The sequence below is a fragment of the Mchenga conophoros genome, linkage group LG3, assembly GCF_057382185.1.
Source record: "Mchenga conophoros isolate Kocher_MC1m ecotype Shallow Benthic linkage group LG3, M_conophoros_male_GT1.1, whole genome shotgun sequence".
In the NCBI taxonomy this organism is placed as follows: domain Eukaryota; kingdom Metazoa; phylum Chordata; class Actinopteri; order Cichliformes; family Cichlidae; genus Mchenga; species Mchenga conophoros.
Genome location: NC_140528.1, coordinates 62,215,067 through 62,230,335, shown reverse-complemented (window position 1 = coordinate 62,230,335; position 15,269 = coordinate 62,215,067). Strand labels below are relative to the sequence as shown.

The window sequence follows — 15,269 nt, the reverse complement described above, 5'->3', positions numbered from 1 at the left end:
GACATTTTTATATCGTCATCTGATATATATCGTCATATCGCACAGCCCTAATCCTTTTTTTTGCTTATGTTGTTTATGTTCTAGGTAAAAAAAATTATAAAAATACAAACTTTTTAAAAATGTCTTGTTGTTTCTCTTTTTTTCCTTAGAATAAATTGCGACTAGTCTCAATGGCTGAGATGGAGGAGCAACCAGTGTTGGGACTAACGCGTTATTAAGTAACGCGTTACAGTAACTACGTTATTATTGTGGTAACGAGCACGGTAACTAGTTATTATGCCAAAATCAGGAACGCGTTACTCGTTACTGGGATTTAGATAGGGTCGTTACTCGTTACTTCGTGTGGTGGCATCGCGGAGTTTCCACAGATTCAGTAACATTAGCAAGTGGTGGAGGCAGCAGGTGGATGAAGGAAAAGGGACGCAGAAGGAAAAGAGACCCGAGGCGGCCGCCGGTCCAAGTGTGAACTGAACTTCAGGTAAGAAGTTATGACCTGCAGTCTCTCTGGGTCAGATATGAACCAAGTTTAGGTGGAGTTTATTTTCGTTATTCTGACTTTTTCCGTACTGCGTGCTAGCTAGCATGACGGAGTTTCTACACAGCTGGGTGGTGCTATGAAGTTAATGATGTTGAACCTTATTTTGTTCATAAGTTATTAGAGTTGCCAGCCGTCCCGTCTGGTATTCAGAGAAAATATTACTTATTTCTTATTGAGGTGAAAAGGAACAGTTTGTCCCGTAATTCAGCTACAATGAAAAAGGCACAAAGCTGGAGTTATTCTGTGTTTACGCTGCACAGCTGCCTCTTCTTCTCTCATTCTCCCCCCTCCCTCTCCCGTTTCTACTTCAATCATGAAACTGATCAATGATCAGCTGATCGGCTCTCTTGTTTGTTTATCGCCCACTTTGCGCCGAAAGAGGAAACCAGCGGATGTCGCGCTAAACAACAGCAGCACGTTTAAGCTTGATCAGCTGTTGTTAGAATTTATTTAATATTAATTTTAAGTATCAGCTGATGTTTGCTGGAGCCACAGCTGTAAAAAAAAGCTGCTGGTCATGATATGGTTTGGTTATCTGGTGAGAGGGAAACATGAAGATGAAACCAGGAGATGTCCTTACTGGATCATCAGAGCTGAGCAGGTGATGGAGAAACAGGTTTACCTTTTAGGTGACATGAATGAGTTGAAGGGAAGTTATGAACTGTTTCTGAGAGACAAATAACCCCAGGATCCTTTTTTAGGTAGCTGACAGCTGGTAACTGTGCAGGTGCGGATCTAGCAAAGTGTGGCCAAGGGGGCATGTAGGGCATTAACAGGGAATGGGGGGCACAAAGAAATACTTTTCTTTCTTATTCTCATTTAAAATGTCTAGCTTTTAAAAAATAATTATCTGAATCTTACAACAAACGATTGATAGATTGATGCATATATACCATCAAAACAGTGAACATCACTGTCACAACAGTGTTTGTTTTCATTCAAAGGCTTTATGATTTTTCCTATAATGGTGGGCCAGTTTCTAGTCAAAATGCCCGGGCCAATTTTCTGTCCCAGTCCAGCCCTGTATGCAGCTCATCTGCAGTCTGGTGTTACCTACATCTTCCTATTCAGAAGGCAGAATTTCTGAGTTCTGAGTACAATCGAAAGCACCACGACTGCAGTTTTTGTGTTGGATGTAAAAGGCGCACATGACTCTGTGACGTAGGCTAGAATCATGGCAGCAGTCAATGACGGTCCAGGCGTGGGATTTCTCTCGTGGAAATATGCAAGTTATCATATCCTTTCTATTGGTAGGTGGCACAGTGCACTTGTGGCAAGTAAGCAAGCTAGAAGACTGGCAAAGTTATGGAAGAAACACATTAACAAGAGAATTCTGAGTAAAACCAAAGTTACTTTCCCTAGTAACTAGTTACTTTGAAAGTAACGAGTAACTTGAAGTAACTGAGTTACTTTTGAGAGAAGTAACTAGTAATGTAACTAAGTTACTATTTTAAAGTAACTTACCCAACACTGGGAGCAACACAGCGACACGTTAACCCCGACTGCTGCAGTTCCTGTATGAACTGAGCAACTCTGGAAATCCAAGGAAAAGCTGAGTGTATTTTACTTAAAGCTCAGATGGACCTTGATGTACTAACATGCAGGCTGCATTCAGGACTTTGTCACACTGGTATATGAAGAGTGGTAACAAGACTTTGTAGTAATTTGTCTTACTATTGTCTTATTTGTTGTGATTTAGGGTCTGTGCGCACAAGCAGAGGTTTTTGTGTGTAACCTCGTTTTCAGAGCCTTGTCTAACATTTAATGGTCATGAAATATGTCAGACTTTTTCCTCTACTTAAACAGCTAAGAGCACTTGAACACCGTGGAGAGAAAGGTGTGCATTAAGGATTTTGAACTATGATGTTTAAGTGTTGTCACTGCTGAGGATTCGTGGACACAGATCCTTATTCACTACGCTGCTGTTTACAGTTTAACTTTTCATCAGAACAAGCACTTCTAATTGTACTTTGCTCCTCACTGACAAAACAAGTCCAGTAAATACACTTTTATCTTTAGGTTTGGGATCTGTCTTAATTTATTTTGTGTTGTAGTTATCATATGGGGAAAAGTCCTGTGGTTATCCACCTGTCCTGTTCGAATAAACCCAAAGTTCAGGAACATCTTCTTTAGATCTGTTCAGTTTTATTCATGTGGTACCACTTAAACAGTCAACAAATTTTGACTCAAGTATGTTATATTGTAAGGTAAAGAGCCCAAAGAGTTAATCTCAGACAAATGTGAATTACATTCACTTCATTAATGAAGTGAATGTAATTGTAATGCGATTCAGTAATCAAAGGTGTTTGGCTATAACTGACTACATGTGTATACTGTATCATAAGTGGACAGACATGGATGTAAACCACACCTTAACCATTTGGCTGAGGCAAAACTACCACAAGGCAGTGATTCTAACTAAAAGCTACTCTGGATATTATTAAATGTGAACATGTCGTTAAATATGACATTTTTTGTTTGTCAGGTGTCCTGTTTGAAGAAAACACTTGGTAGCCACTTGAATGAATGTAAATAAACACATTTACATGAGGGCAACCTGATTTCAAGGAAATAAAAATGCTCAAATTTGAAAGCTTGTGAGTTATTTTGTTCATGTATCAGCTGCTTAGTAGTTTTATGACAAGATGGATGCTGTCATTATATTTTAGTATAGTTTTAGAGTTGAGGAGAATAAAAGAATATTTAACATTAATTGTACCAATGTTGTTGTGTACGAAGCACAAATTAATTTAAGTTTTAATTTATGAATTTTTGAGCACGTGGTGTACTAGGTTGTAATTGCATAGAAATGTACGTTTAAGGATATAAAGAACTATATTTAATGAGTTACAGTGAAAAGAAGTGCTTGGAAATAGTAATATAAACAGAAATTTCAATTTTTCTATTAATGGAAAATATCAGTTAATGATACAGAAAATATACTGTGAATAAACAGAATTTTCCGTTTTATAGCTGAAGGAAATGTCCTTAAATAGTATAGAGAGTATACTGTAAATCTACAGAATTTTCCATTTTATCATTTACAGAAAAGTCCGTCAAACTTCCGTAAAAAAACAGAAAATATACTGGCAGAAAATTACCAGGACATTTTCCGTTTTTTTACGGAATATTTTTTTACAGTGTGGTGTACAAAGTAATATTAAATAAATTCTAACAACAGCTTATCAAGCTTAAACGTGCTGCTGTTGTTTAGAATCAGAATCAGAATCGGAAAGGGGTTTATTGCCAAATGTTGAGCAGGTTTACAACATTAGGAAATTGCTGCGGTGCTTCAGTGCAAACATAGTGTCATAGATAGCACTTAAATAGACATGAAAAAATAAAAGTAGGAATAAGAATTAAAAGTGCTACGTAGAAAGATATGTGCATGAGATATACATGAGATATATACATGAGAATAAGAATTAAGAGTGCTACGTAGATAGATATATACATGAGTGCAGGTGGTGATCAGTGCCAAACATGGAATGATGCAGTGACACAGCGTAGGGTCATGTGTTAGTGGCGGGGACAGTCATACGGTTATTGTTCATGTGTCCAACAGCAGAGGGGAAGAAACTGTTCTTATGGCGAGAGGTTCTGGTGCGAATGGACCGGAGCCTCCTGCCTGAGGGTAGCAGGTCAAACAGACTGTGTCCAGGGTGAGAAGGGTCAGCTGAGATCCGAGCTGCACGCCGCAATGTCCTGGAGGTGTACAGGTCCTGCAAAGATGGGAGTCTGCAGCCAATCACCTTCTCAGCAGAGCGCACAACATGCTGCAGTCTCTGTTTGTCCCTGATAGTGGCTCCAGCGTACCACACGGTGATGGAGGAGGTGAGGATGGACTCGATGATTGCAGTGTAGAACTGCATCATCGTCCGTGTTGGCAGGTTGAATTTCTTCAGCTGCCTCAGGAAGTACATCCTCTGCTGGGCTTTCTTGATGACGGAGGTGATGGTGGGCTCCCACTTCAGGTCCTGGGTGATGGTGGTACCCAGGAAGCGGAATGAGTCCACAGATGTGATGGGGGTGTCAGTCAGGATACAGTAGATGAAAATATAATAAAATATAATAAAATAAAATAAAATAGGAAAATAGTAAAGAGCAAAATATTAGAGAGACGTGGTAAAAGAGAAAAGATAAGATTAGCCGCTGGTTTTCTCTTTCTGGTGCAAAGTGGGCCAAAAACAAAGAAGAGAGACAGACTCGTGACAGAAAAGCCGATCAGCTGATCATTAATCAGGTTCACGATTGAAGTAGCAGCAAGAAGAGGCACTCGCTCCATATATCGGTTGTTAAGCTTAACGCGGGAATGCTTTACAAACATTCAGAGATGAACTTCCACACTTGCTTTACTTCTCTCTGGGATAACTTCCTCGGAGATGAAATGCTGGTTTGGTAGTGAGGCTACAAATACACACAGCCGCTCTATCATGTGAGCACACTGCTCCGACTGCTACGGTTATGAGCCGAGTTACGCCATGTCGCAAGTTTTGTGAGGTGCTTTTTTGATATTTAATGGATCGGATTGCATTTTTAATTTCTCTCCAATATCCGATCCAGTAATTTACGTCAGTATCGGACCGATACCGATATGTAATATCGGATCGGTCCATCTCTATAAACAACACTACAAACATGAACAAACAACAAATTCAACCTAAAAAAAAAAAACCCAGAAAACAAAATCAGACCTTGAATCTGACACACTCCAGATTTCTGCATCCTCTTTATTTTCATCAAATATTCATTTGATGTTTTGATGGTAAAAATTGAAATTAGAAGCTCTCTAATATGTAACTTCACTAACTTTCAGTTGTGTTTGGCTATTTTTTAATTACAGTTCACTTACCTTTTTATATTTATTTATTATTCAATATATGAACAGTGTATGAGCATACTGTTATAGAGTTTGTTACCTTTAAATGTGACATGAATGAAGGAAAAGACACTGACTGGAAATACAAAATCAACAAGGATGGTCGAGAATTTCTTGCCTACAACTTCTACATGGACTACAGATTAGAAATTAATTCTACAAGTCAGGGTGGTGAATATCAGTGCTTTGGTCGCAGGAAGAGCTCACGTTATACAAAGATCAGTAATACTGTCTCTATAACTGTATTAGGTAAGTCCTCAATGACCAATAATATGATTATTTGTGTTGAAAATCATCTGAATTATAAAATTCTGAATACATTTAATTAATGTTGTCATTGAAACTATTTTTTTCTGGTGCATTAAAACTTGAAACTTTAAGAAGAACTACTGTATTTTACTGGTTACTTTGCTCACAGTATACACAGTACAGCAATACCCACAGACTGTCATTTATTATTACTGCATTTGTGTATTTTAATGTATAACAAGAATAACTGTGGATTAAATTAATTTTAAATAAGGAGAAGAAGAAACATCAAAAGCTTCATAAAATCTAAGGTGATGATGTTTCTGTTATCTAAACCTGAAACTAGGCAGATCCCTCTGAACCCATCATTGTGTTTCCTTCAAGAGTGAACTGCAGTAGTTTATATTCAGTGTGACTTCTTCAGGCCTGAGATTGGACAAACATGTATACTGTGTTTATTTAGAGATCTACAACCTGAATTACTGCAGCTCTGTCACCATGTTGAGACAGAAAAATGGCAAAAAATTTGAAGCATCTTAAACTGCAGAAAAAAGAAAAAACTATAGTGATGAAATTTGTAGATTTTATTTTGTGGGACTTTAAATCACATGAAAAAATCTTTTAAAATGTAGGATTTGTTTTTATTTATTTTACCTTCATAATGGATCAGGTGTACATTTCCTTCCATTTTTTTTATAGCTCCAGTCATAATAGAAGATAAACCAATTAAACCCAGGGCCACACTCACAGCAAGAACTACAATCATACCAGTAGGGGGCAGTGTGACACTGACCTGCTCTGTGCAGAGCTCTGATGGATGGAAATATGAGTGGTTCAGACGAACCCAAACAACCTCTGAAGTTCAAATCAGAGATCAACAAAACAGAGATATCAGAGTATCTGAAGGAGGAATCTACAGCTGCAGAGGAACAAGAGGAAACCCAGTTTACTACACTGATAGAAGTGATGATGTCACCATTGAGAAAACCTGTGAGTTCAGTAATTTAGTTTGAAATATACATTCACTCATGATTATCAAACGTACAATGTTGAGTTTTCTGTGTTGATTTCATGTTTCTATTTGTATCTCAACTGTTAATATGTGTAAACAGTTTCCAATAAAGTTGTTGTAAAACAACAACCCAACTGGCCTCAGATATTCAGAGGTGAGACGATCACTCTGACATGTGAGGTGGAGGAAGGAGGTGAAACCACTGAGTGGGAGTATGAATGGAGAGGACCCAGGACACCCACACAGTGGACACACAATAATGATGTGACATTCAGAGTTTCTGAGTCCAGCAGTGGAGACTACATGTGTAAGAGTCGACGCAGAGATGACTCATATTCTTCAACAGAGTGGAGTGAAGCCTTCACATTGTCAGCATCAAGTAAGTCATGTTTGTTGTGTGATCTCCATTTGACAAATGTCATACTGGTCAGAACAGGATGAATTCAATGGTCTACAAAGCATGTTACATTGTTAGTCAGACAAAGAGCTGCAGCTGATAGTAGCCTCATTGTAGACAGTTTGTCACCACTTTGTGTCATGAACTTTCAGCTGGTATAGAGACGCCAATGCTGACCTGCTGCTCCATCACCTGAGGACAATAATGACAGAAATAAACAGTATAAAAATATTGTGTTCTTCAAACGTCCTCAAGAAACAACAACAAATCTACAATTTTTATAAAAATCATTTTGGCTTATGATCTCATCAAATACTGCTGTTTGTTACAATTGATTTAAAACACACACATGACTGGGTTTAATACAAAAAAGAAAAAAAGTTTTTACAATCTAAAGTTTTTGATATTATTTCTATTAAATTCATTGATTTGCTTGTTCGCCTCAAGTTCAGTTTATGAAAGCAAATCATACTCATTCCGCTTTATTTCAAATAACTAAACAACAGAAATGCTAGAACATTTTACTTAAAGCTGATATTTTAAGGTCTTATATTGTATTATGACTTTGTATGTAATTTTCATTCCTTTAAACTAAATTTCTTTCTGTGAATCAGCTGTTTTTCAAGGCAAGGCAAGGCAAGTTTATTTGTATAGCACAATTCAACAACAAGGTGATTCAAAGTGCTTTACAGAGACATTAGAAACAAAAACAAATAAAAAGCATGATTTAAAATTGATTAAAACAATCAAACAAACAAACAAACTAATTAACAAACAAACAAACAAACAAAACAGTATATAAATTCAAAACAGATCAAATCAGAACAGTAGATAAAATCAGTAGTTAAAATGTTAGTTTTGAAATTTAAGCATAAAAGTGTGGATTTGGTGCTTTATTCAAATGCAGCTGAGAACAGGTGAGTCTTCAACCTGGATTTAAATAAACTGAGTGTTTCAGCTGATCTGAGGCTTTCTGGGAGTTTGTTCCAGATATAAGGAGCATAAAAGCTGAATGCAGCTTCTCCGTGTCTGGTTCTGACTCTGGGAACTGATAAAAGACCGGATCCAGATGACCTGAGGGATCTGGATGGTTCATACTGGGTCAGGAGGTCACTGATGTATTTTGGTCCTAAACCATTCAGAGCTTTATAAACCAGCATCAGAACTTTAAAGTCTATCCTCTGACGGACAGGCAGCCAGTGTAAAGACCTCAGAGCTGGACTGATGTGGTCCACTTTTTTGGTCTTAGTGAGGACTCGAGCAGCAGAGTTCTGAATGAGCTGTAGTTGTCTGATTTTTTTTTTACTCACTTTAACTAAAAAAAAAAACTCAGGTAAACAGTGGAAGCCCAGATGTCCCGGTTTTACAGCTGGTCTCAGATCAACTAACAGTTAATAGTTCACCTGTTTCTGCATTTAGGAGTACAGTTTGGTGGCAGAACATAAAAACAGTCTCACCTGATTCTTGATTCACTCTGATAAAGTTTTCATCATGTTATATACATCCAGTGTTAGCTCCTGGCTCTCTAGCTGGCTAACAGTTAGCTGAGATACCTGTGCTGTCCTCATGTGTGCTGCTGCCAGTTGTTGATTCTCATCAAATTTGTTTTACAGACACTTTTTTGTTCTTGTGCTGTTGGTGCCTGTTTGTAACAAGTGTGATGATCACACTGAGATCAGGGACCGACCTACCTGAGAAACCTGAGATCTATTATTGAACTCCATCCATCTTCTTAACCCATTATATGTATTATATGTGAGCTAATTAGCACTTACTGAATTCAAAATATTGGAAATTGCATATTGATAGAATTTTTCTTTATTTCTACAAAATCTTCATTTGTTATATAACAAAGTTCTTCATGAAGCAAGTGACAATCTGATGAATTTTTTCCTGTAACTTCAACAGCAAGTAAACCCAGAGCCACACTGAGAGCACAAAGATCAATCATACCAGCAGGGGGCAGTGTGACACTGAGCTGCTCTGTGGAGGGCTCTGCTGGCTGGAAGTTTGACTGGTTCAGACGTGATTCAGTCTCTTCTAAAGCTCAGCTCATGAGAGGAAATGAAGCAAACAGAGGTATTAGTGTCTCACAAGGAGGTCTGTACCACTGCAGAGGAGGGAGAGGAGATCCAGTTTACTACACAGAGGACAGTGCTGCAGTTACAATTCAGAAACAAGGTGAGGGTGAAATTTTGTTGTGAGATAAAACACAAATTCATGATGATATTAAAGTAAGTATATTTTTTTAAATTTTGTTCCCTGTTGATTATTTTCAGTGTAATTTGTTTTTATTTGTTTGTTGAATAGTTCTGGCTGCTGTGAATCTGCAGCACAGCTGGTCTCAGATATTCACTGGTGAGACAATCACTCTCAGATGTGAGATTCAGGGAGGTGAAGGAAAGGTGTGGAAATATGAATGGACAGCACCCAACACAAACAGCCCTCCAACATCCAGTGAATACAGGATCAGCAGAGTTTCAGTGTCCCACAGTGGAGACTACAGATGTCGGGGTAGCAGTGACTATCTCTTAACAGGATGGAGTGATGCCTTCAGACTGACAGTTTCATGTGAGTTGGACCATGATTCATGCTGACATTTCATGTTTTCATGTTTACATCTGTCTTAACAGGAAAACTCCAACAATGATCCAGCTGTCTGCAGGCAGCTCAGGACAACAGTTTTTCTCACTGTGCAAACAGAAAGGAGAGACACCATGGAGGCTCTTAAAATATCAGCAATGTAAAGAGGAATGTACAGAGATGACAGTTTGATAAGAGGATGATAAATCAGTGAAATCTTTAGTTTGTTAAACAGTCTAATGTGTCACATGCAGGGAAACTAATTAATTTTTGTGTTTGTAGATAAATTACTCTGTGAATGTTTAAAGTGTGATTAGTGCTGTAAGAAATGTATTCTTTATGATGATTTAATTTTTTTTAATGGTTTTGTTTCTTCAACAGCAAGTAAACCCAGAGCCACACTGACAGCACAAAGTTCAGTCATACCAGCAGGGGGCAGTGTGACACTGAGCTGCTCTGTGGAGGGCTCTGCTGGCTGGAAGTTTGACTGGTTCAGACGTGATTCAGTCTCTTCTAAAGCTCAGCTCATGAGAGGAAATGAAGCAAACAGAGTTATTAGTGTCTCACAAGGAGGTCTGTACCACTGCAGAGGAGGGAGAGGAGATCCAGTTTACTACACAGAGGACAGCAGTGACGTCACAGTTGTGGAGACTTGTGAGTTTTAAACTTTCTGTTATTTAAGTTTCTCATGTGTTTCATACAAATGTAGAAATAAACATTGTGGCATCAACTCCAGAAAAGACTAGAAAAACTGCATATTTTTAGGTCATTATCAGCTGTTAGTCTTTAAATTGTGTTTAATATTTGTGTTAAATATTTTTGGCCTCTCTTTCTAAATGCTTCTTCACCTTAAACTGACTTTAAGTGGACATGAAAGACTACATGTATTAAGCCACAGAGCCCTAAAAACAAACAAACAAACAAAAATAAAGGTTAATCCTGAACATGTTGTTATCCGAGGTCATCACCAAGCTAACAGCTCAGCTAACATCAGGTCAGATCAGGGTCGGTAACCTGCGGCTCTTCCGCCCCTCAGCTGTGGCTCCCGCAAACTTTGGGTGAAACAATTAAAAATAAAAGTCCCAAACTTCCTTTAAGAAGGTGGCCTGATGGGTAATGTATTCCGTGTATTCCGTGCCACAGGTTTAATGTTGTGGTGAAGACAGGGACCGCCTCTCTCTGCGGTGTGTGCGAAGCAGCGAGTGAGAGTAACATCTGCAGGAGGAAGTTTACAGAGTGAGAAAAAGAAAAGTGTGTTTATAGCAGCAGCTACTGCAGCCAGAGAGAGTCTGACAGGCCCAGCTGTGAGCCACATGTTAGTATCCAGCTGTTCACTGTGTTCACCGCCTCCAGAGGAAGAAAGTGTGCTGCTGTAACCTTCCCTCGCCTCTCTCCATCTCTGCACTTTGCCATAAGTTGACCCAGAGCAGAAAGCTAGTTAGCAGCTACGAGCCAAACTCAGAACACTGAGCATCAGCCAGAGGTCTCCGTGGGTCAGAGCCGTGGATCTGGAGATAAACCTGCCGTTCTGACACTCATGTCAACATGACAAAGTCTGCTTTCCATAAGGAGACAAATTTGTGTTGAAAGTGTTACAAATGTGCACAATATTATCAACAAGCAATGATTTGTACACATTTGTTTCACACTGGGACTTGAAAGCAGCTCACATTTGTGGATCTGTGTGAAGCTGGCAGTTAAATTAGACTCAAAACCCCACGTGGGCACGAGACGTGATCTGTGCGTGTCAGGTGATTCGTCCACATGTATTTAACGTGTTGTGAGCTGTGTATTATCATCAGATCTGCTGTTATTGTGCAATAAATATCTTTATGTTTTCGACCCTGAGCTGATGTATTTTATACTCAGGGCTGCCCGTGGCTGCATGAAAACAACAGAAGATGATCGCTCATTGAAACGGACTGAAGACATAATTATATACAAATAGTTTTCATGATTATTCTTCTTATTTTACAATTATTGGACCACAGCTACATTTTATTTACTTATTCTGAACTCAAACAGACCTGCAGAATGATGCTTTATTTAAAGTAGGCCTGCACAGGCCTGTGCTGTTTTTCTCCTCTTTAAAGTTTTTGTTAAAAAGTTCTTAAAAGGTAAAAAAGCTCTTCTTATTATTAAGACATCTTGTATTGTATTAAGTATATTTATTATCATCTCTGAATTATGGACGATGAATTTTAAAGAAAGAAATCTGAAAAACAATCTGGACGTTAAAATTTGTGCCTCAATGATCAGCAGTTACTCAGGTTTGTGTCGACACATTTGTACAATAGTTTGTGTGAACTGGAGACCTGAAAAGTTGCACACAAATCACTGCACACATCTGTAAATCTTACTTTCTGCTTGTGAATCATATTATACACAGTTGTACCACTTTCAAGGTAAATTTGTTGCCATAAAAACAAGGATATACTGTCCACCTTCACTCCCTGTCTCTGTAGCTGTAAGTGGTTCTTCAAAGGGAAAATGCAGCTGTTAGCTGTAATGTTAGGATTTGTAGATCACTTTATAAATGTGGAGTGTGTGGAGAACAAGCTGTGTGAGTCAGATACACCAGTGGGCCACCACACACGTGTACCACACGGTAAATAAATGTAAACACTGATTTTTAAATCCAACTTCATTTACAGTTAAAGTGTCACCAGGATGCAGTAAATCTTTCTCCTCTGAACAACAGCAAAAAGAAAATCAGGCTTCAAAATGACTTCATGTTTCTATTTGTGTCTAACTGGATAATTTTCTGTGAACAGTTCCCAGTAAGCCCACTGTGACCCTGCAGCCATCCTGGCCTCAGATATACAGCGGTGAGACAGTCACTGTCAGATGTGAGATTCAGGGAGGTGAAGGAGCTCAGTGGACGTATGAATGGAGAGCAGCCAAGTTAAACACACCTCCAACATCCAATGAATACAGAATCATCAGAGCTACTGAGTCTGACAGTGGAGGATACAGCTGCCGGGGCAGGAGGGACTATTTCTTCTCAGGGTGGAGTGATATCATCACACTGACTGTATCATGTAAGATCTTTCATCCAGATTATTTCAAATTACTTATTGTGTTAATCTAACCTTTAATTGGGAAAATGAGTCATCTGCCTATTAAATAAAATCACAAATCAGATGTTAATTTATTAATTTTTTATTCTAGTAACTTTCAAACATGATAACAGACAGTTTGTGTTTATATTACAAAACTGATCATTTAACCATTTGTGGACAGGCTGCAGTCTTCAGTGTCCATGAACAGCATCAACATGCTGGTTCAGACGTTTCTTCTCAGGGTCGAAATTATTTATTTTCTTCTTGTATAAAAATATTTTTAATGTTAGTTTTAATCCAAAATTAATGGTTAAAAACATGTAACACATATAAACATTATAGAAAAAGCAAGTGAATGTTTCAGTTCAACAAGCGCTCCAGTCAGACATTAAACTTCAGTAACACTGTGCAGTTATGAAACTTTAATCTGAGTCAAACTGATTTAATCAGCATTAAATAAATCAATGAAATAAACATCACCCCACAGATACAACCCCAGTGAATTATGTCCAGTGTTCACTCAGTGTGGGTGTTAAACTGTGTGACTGGAGTCGTGCTTTGTGGCATCGAGAGCTCAAAACACTCCGTCAGCAACAAACTGACCATGGATTAAAAAAGTACACTTGGTGAGAGACAAACAGGGTATTTTAAAACTTTACTTATACTCGATAGCACTATAATTACTGCTTGTGAATTGAAATGCATTCTGGGATACCTGGCTGCCTCACGTCCACAGTACCACCAGTTCATCGCAGTCAATTTTCTAGTATCGATCTGTGCTGACTTACTCTACATGGTAACCAATCAGATGTTAGACAAGCTGCAGTGGCAGCGTTAAACAAGACCCTCCACAGGTTGATCACATTTTGGCAAGTTTGGTCTCATGAGGAACACAAACTCCATCTTTAGCTGAATTAAACTCAAAGGACTCCTGTGTGGTTTTATTTTATTGGAGACTTCATTGGAGTCTGTCAGCCTCTCTGATTGTTCAGTTTTCCTCTGTAAATAAGGTGTTTACATTATTCAAAATTACATCATAGAAAACTACATGAACTTGATGTTGGAACCATGTCAGCGATGGTCACGGTGCTCGAACAATAACAGACACCATTCAGTGTAGTGTGACTTTAGACTATTATTAAAGGGAAAAGTAGAGAGGACACAAACAAACTGACCATGGATTAAACATGGATAAAGTACTTTGTATTTGTGACATTTGTCTTTGAATAGATGAAGAATAAATCAGAGGGAATCTGTAGTGTAGTTGTGCATGAAGACAGTCTAATGTGTCACATGCAGGTAAATGTTTTCTGTTTGGTGCTAGAAGCTTAATGACTGAGTGAATGTGTAACGTTTGATCATTACTATTAAGCACTTACTGAAAAAACAACAAATTGCATATTTCTAAAATGATTCTTGAATTTTTTTACTTTCTCTTTAAAATCTTTATTTATTGTAACAAAGTTTTTCTTGAAGCAACTGACAGTCTGATGTTTGTCTTTCCTGTAACATCAACAGCAAGTAAACCCAGAGCCACACTGACAGCACAAAGTTCAGTCATGCCAGCAGGGGGCAGTGTGACACTGAGCTGCTCTGTGGAGGGCTCTGCTGGCTGGAAGTTTGACTGGTTCAGACGTGATTCAGTCTCTTCTAAAGCTCAGCTCATGAGAGGAAATGAAGCAAACAGAGTTATTAGTGTCTCACAAGGAGGTCTGTACCACTGCAGAGGAGGGAGAGGAGATCCAGTTTACTACACAGAGGACAGCAGTGACGTCACAGTTAAAGAAACTCGTGAGTTTAAGCACCCCATTTAGAGTAAAAAAAATGAAGTCTAAAGTTTAAAAACCACATTATGAGATAGTTCATCCTCATCGCAGGTTTTTAATGCAAAATAATTATTTTTAAAATAAAATACTCAGAAATCCCTGTTACTGAAAACAAATGATCTCATGGTCCTGGGCCGTGTTGGCCCAGTATTCTTAGTTCTCTTGTATTTTTGTATTCAGTTCCCTGTTTAGGTTCTGTTTCCTGAGTTGCCCTGTTATGTTGTTCCCTGTGTGCTTTCCCTTTGTGAATCTCACCCCCTGTGTGCCCCTCTATGTATTCATGAGCCCTTGTCCCCTTTCGTGTTTTATTCCATGTTTTCCCCAGCCTGTTATGTCTGTGTTCTCCCCGTGCTCTCTCCTCCTGTCTGAACCTCTGTGTACTTCCTGTTTGACTCTGCCCGTCTCCCGTCAGTGTTATGTTCACCCCGCCCTGTCTCGTTATGGTTATCTGTGTCAGCTGTGTTCCCCGTGTGTTCCCACTTTCCTCGTTAACCCTCTGTGTATTTCTGTCTGCGTCTCCCTCTGTTCGGCGTCGCGTTCTCCCTCATGTTGTGTGTTATTCTCCCCGTGGTTCCTGGTACATCTCATGTTTAGTTTTTCCAGTTTAGTTCAGTACTGTTTTGTGTTTCACCTTTAAGCCAGCATCAAAACCGTGATCTTTAAGTTTATCCCCGTGTCTGTGAGTCTGCATCTTGGGTCCTTCTCCTGCCTGCCACACAACGA

At 38.8% G+C, this 15,269-nt stretch overlaps 1 protein-coding gene across 1 annotated transcript in view; it reads left to right on the top strand.

Annotated features, from left to right (window-relative positions):
- The window catches only part of LOC146579911 (Fc receptor-like protein 5), a 54,128-nt gene that overhangs the window by 14,401 nt on the left and 24,458 nt on the right, over window positions 1-15,269 (top strand). The window contains exons 3-9 of the mRNA XM_085268029.1: window positions 6,366-6,656; window positions 6,779-7,057; window positions 8,984-9,262; window positions 9,386-9,646; window positions 10,040-10,312; window positions 12,433-12,699; window positions 14,239-14,511. Of these exons, the coding sequence (XP_085124155.1) occupies window positions 6,366-6,656; window positions 6,779-7,057; window positions 8,984-9,262; window positions 9,386-9,646; window positions 10,040-10,312; window positions 12,433-12,699; window positions 14,239-14,511 (1,923 nt within the window). The remainder of the gene's footprint in view (window positions 1-6,365; window positions 6,657-6,778; window positions 7,058-8,983; window positions 9,263-9,385; window positions 9,647-10,039; window positions 10,313-12,432; window positions 12,700-14,238; window positions 14,512-15,269) is intronic.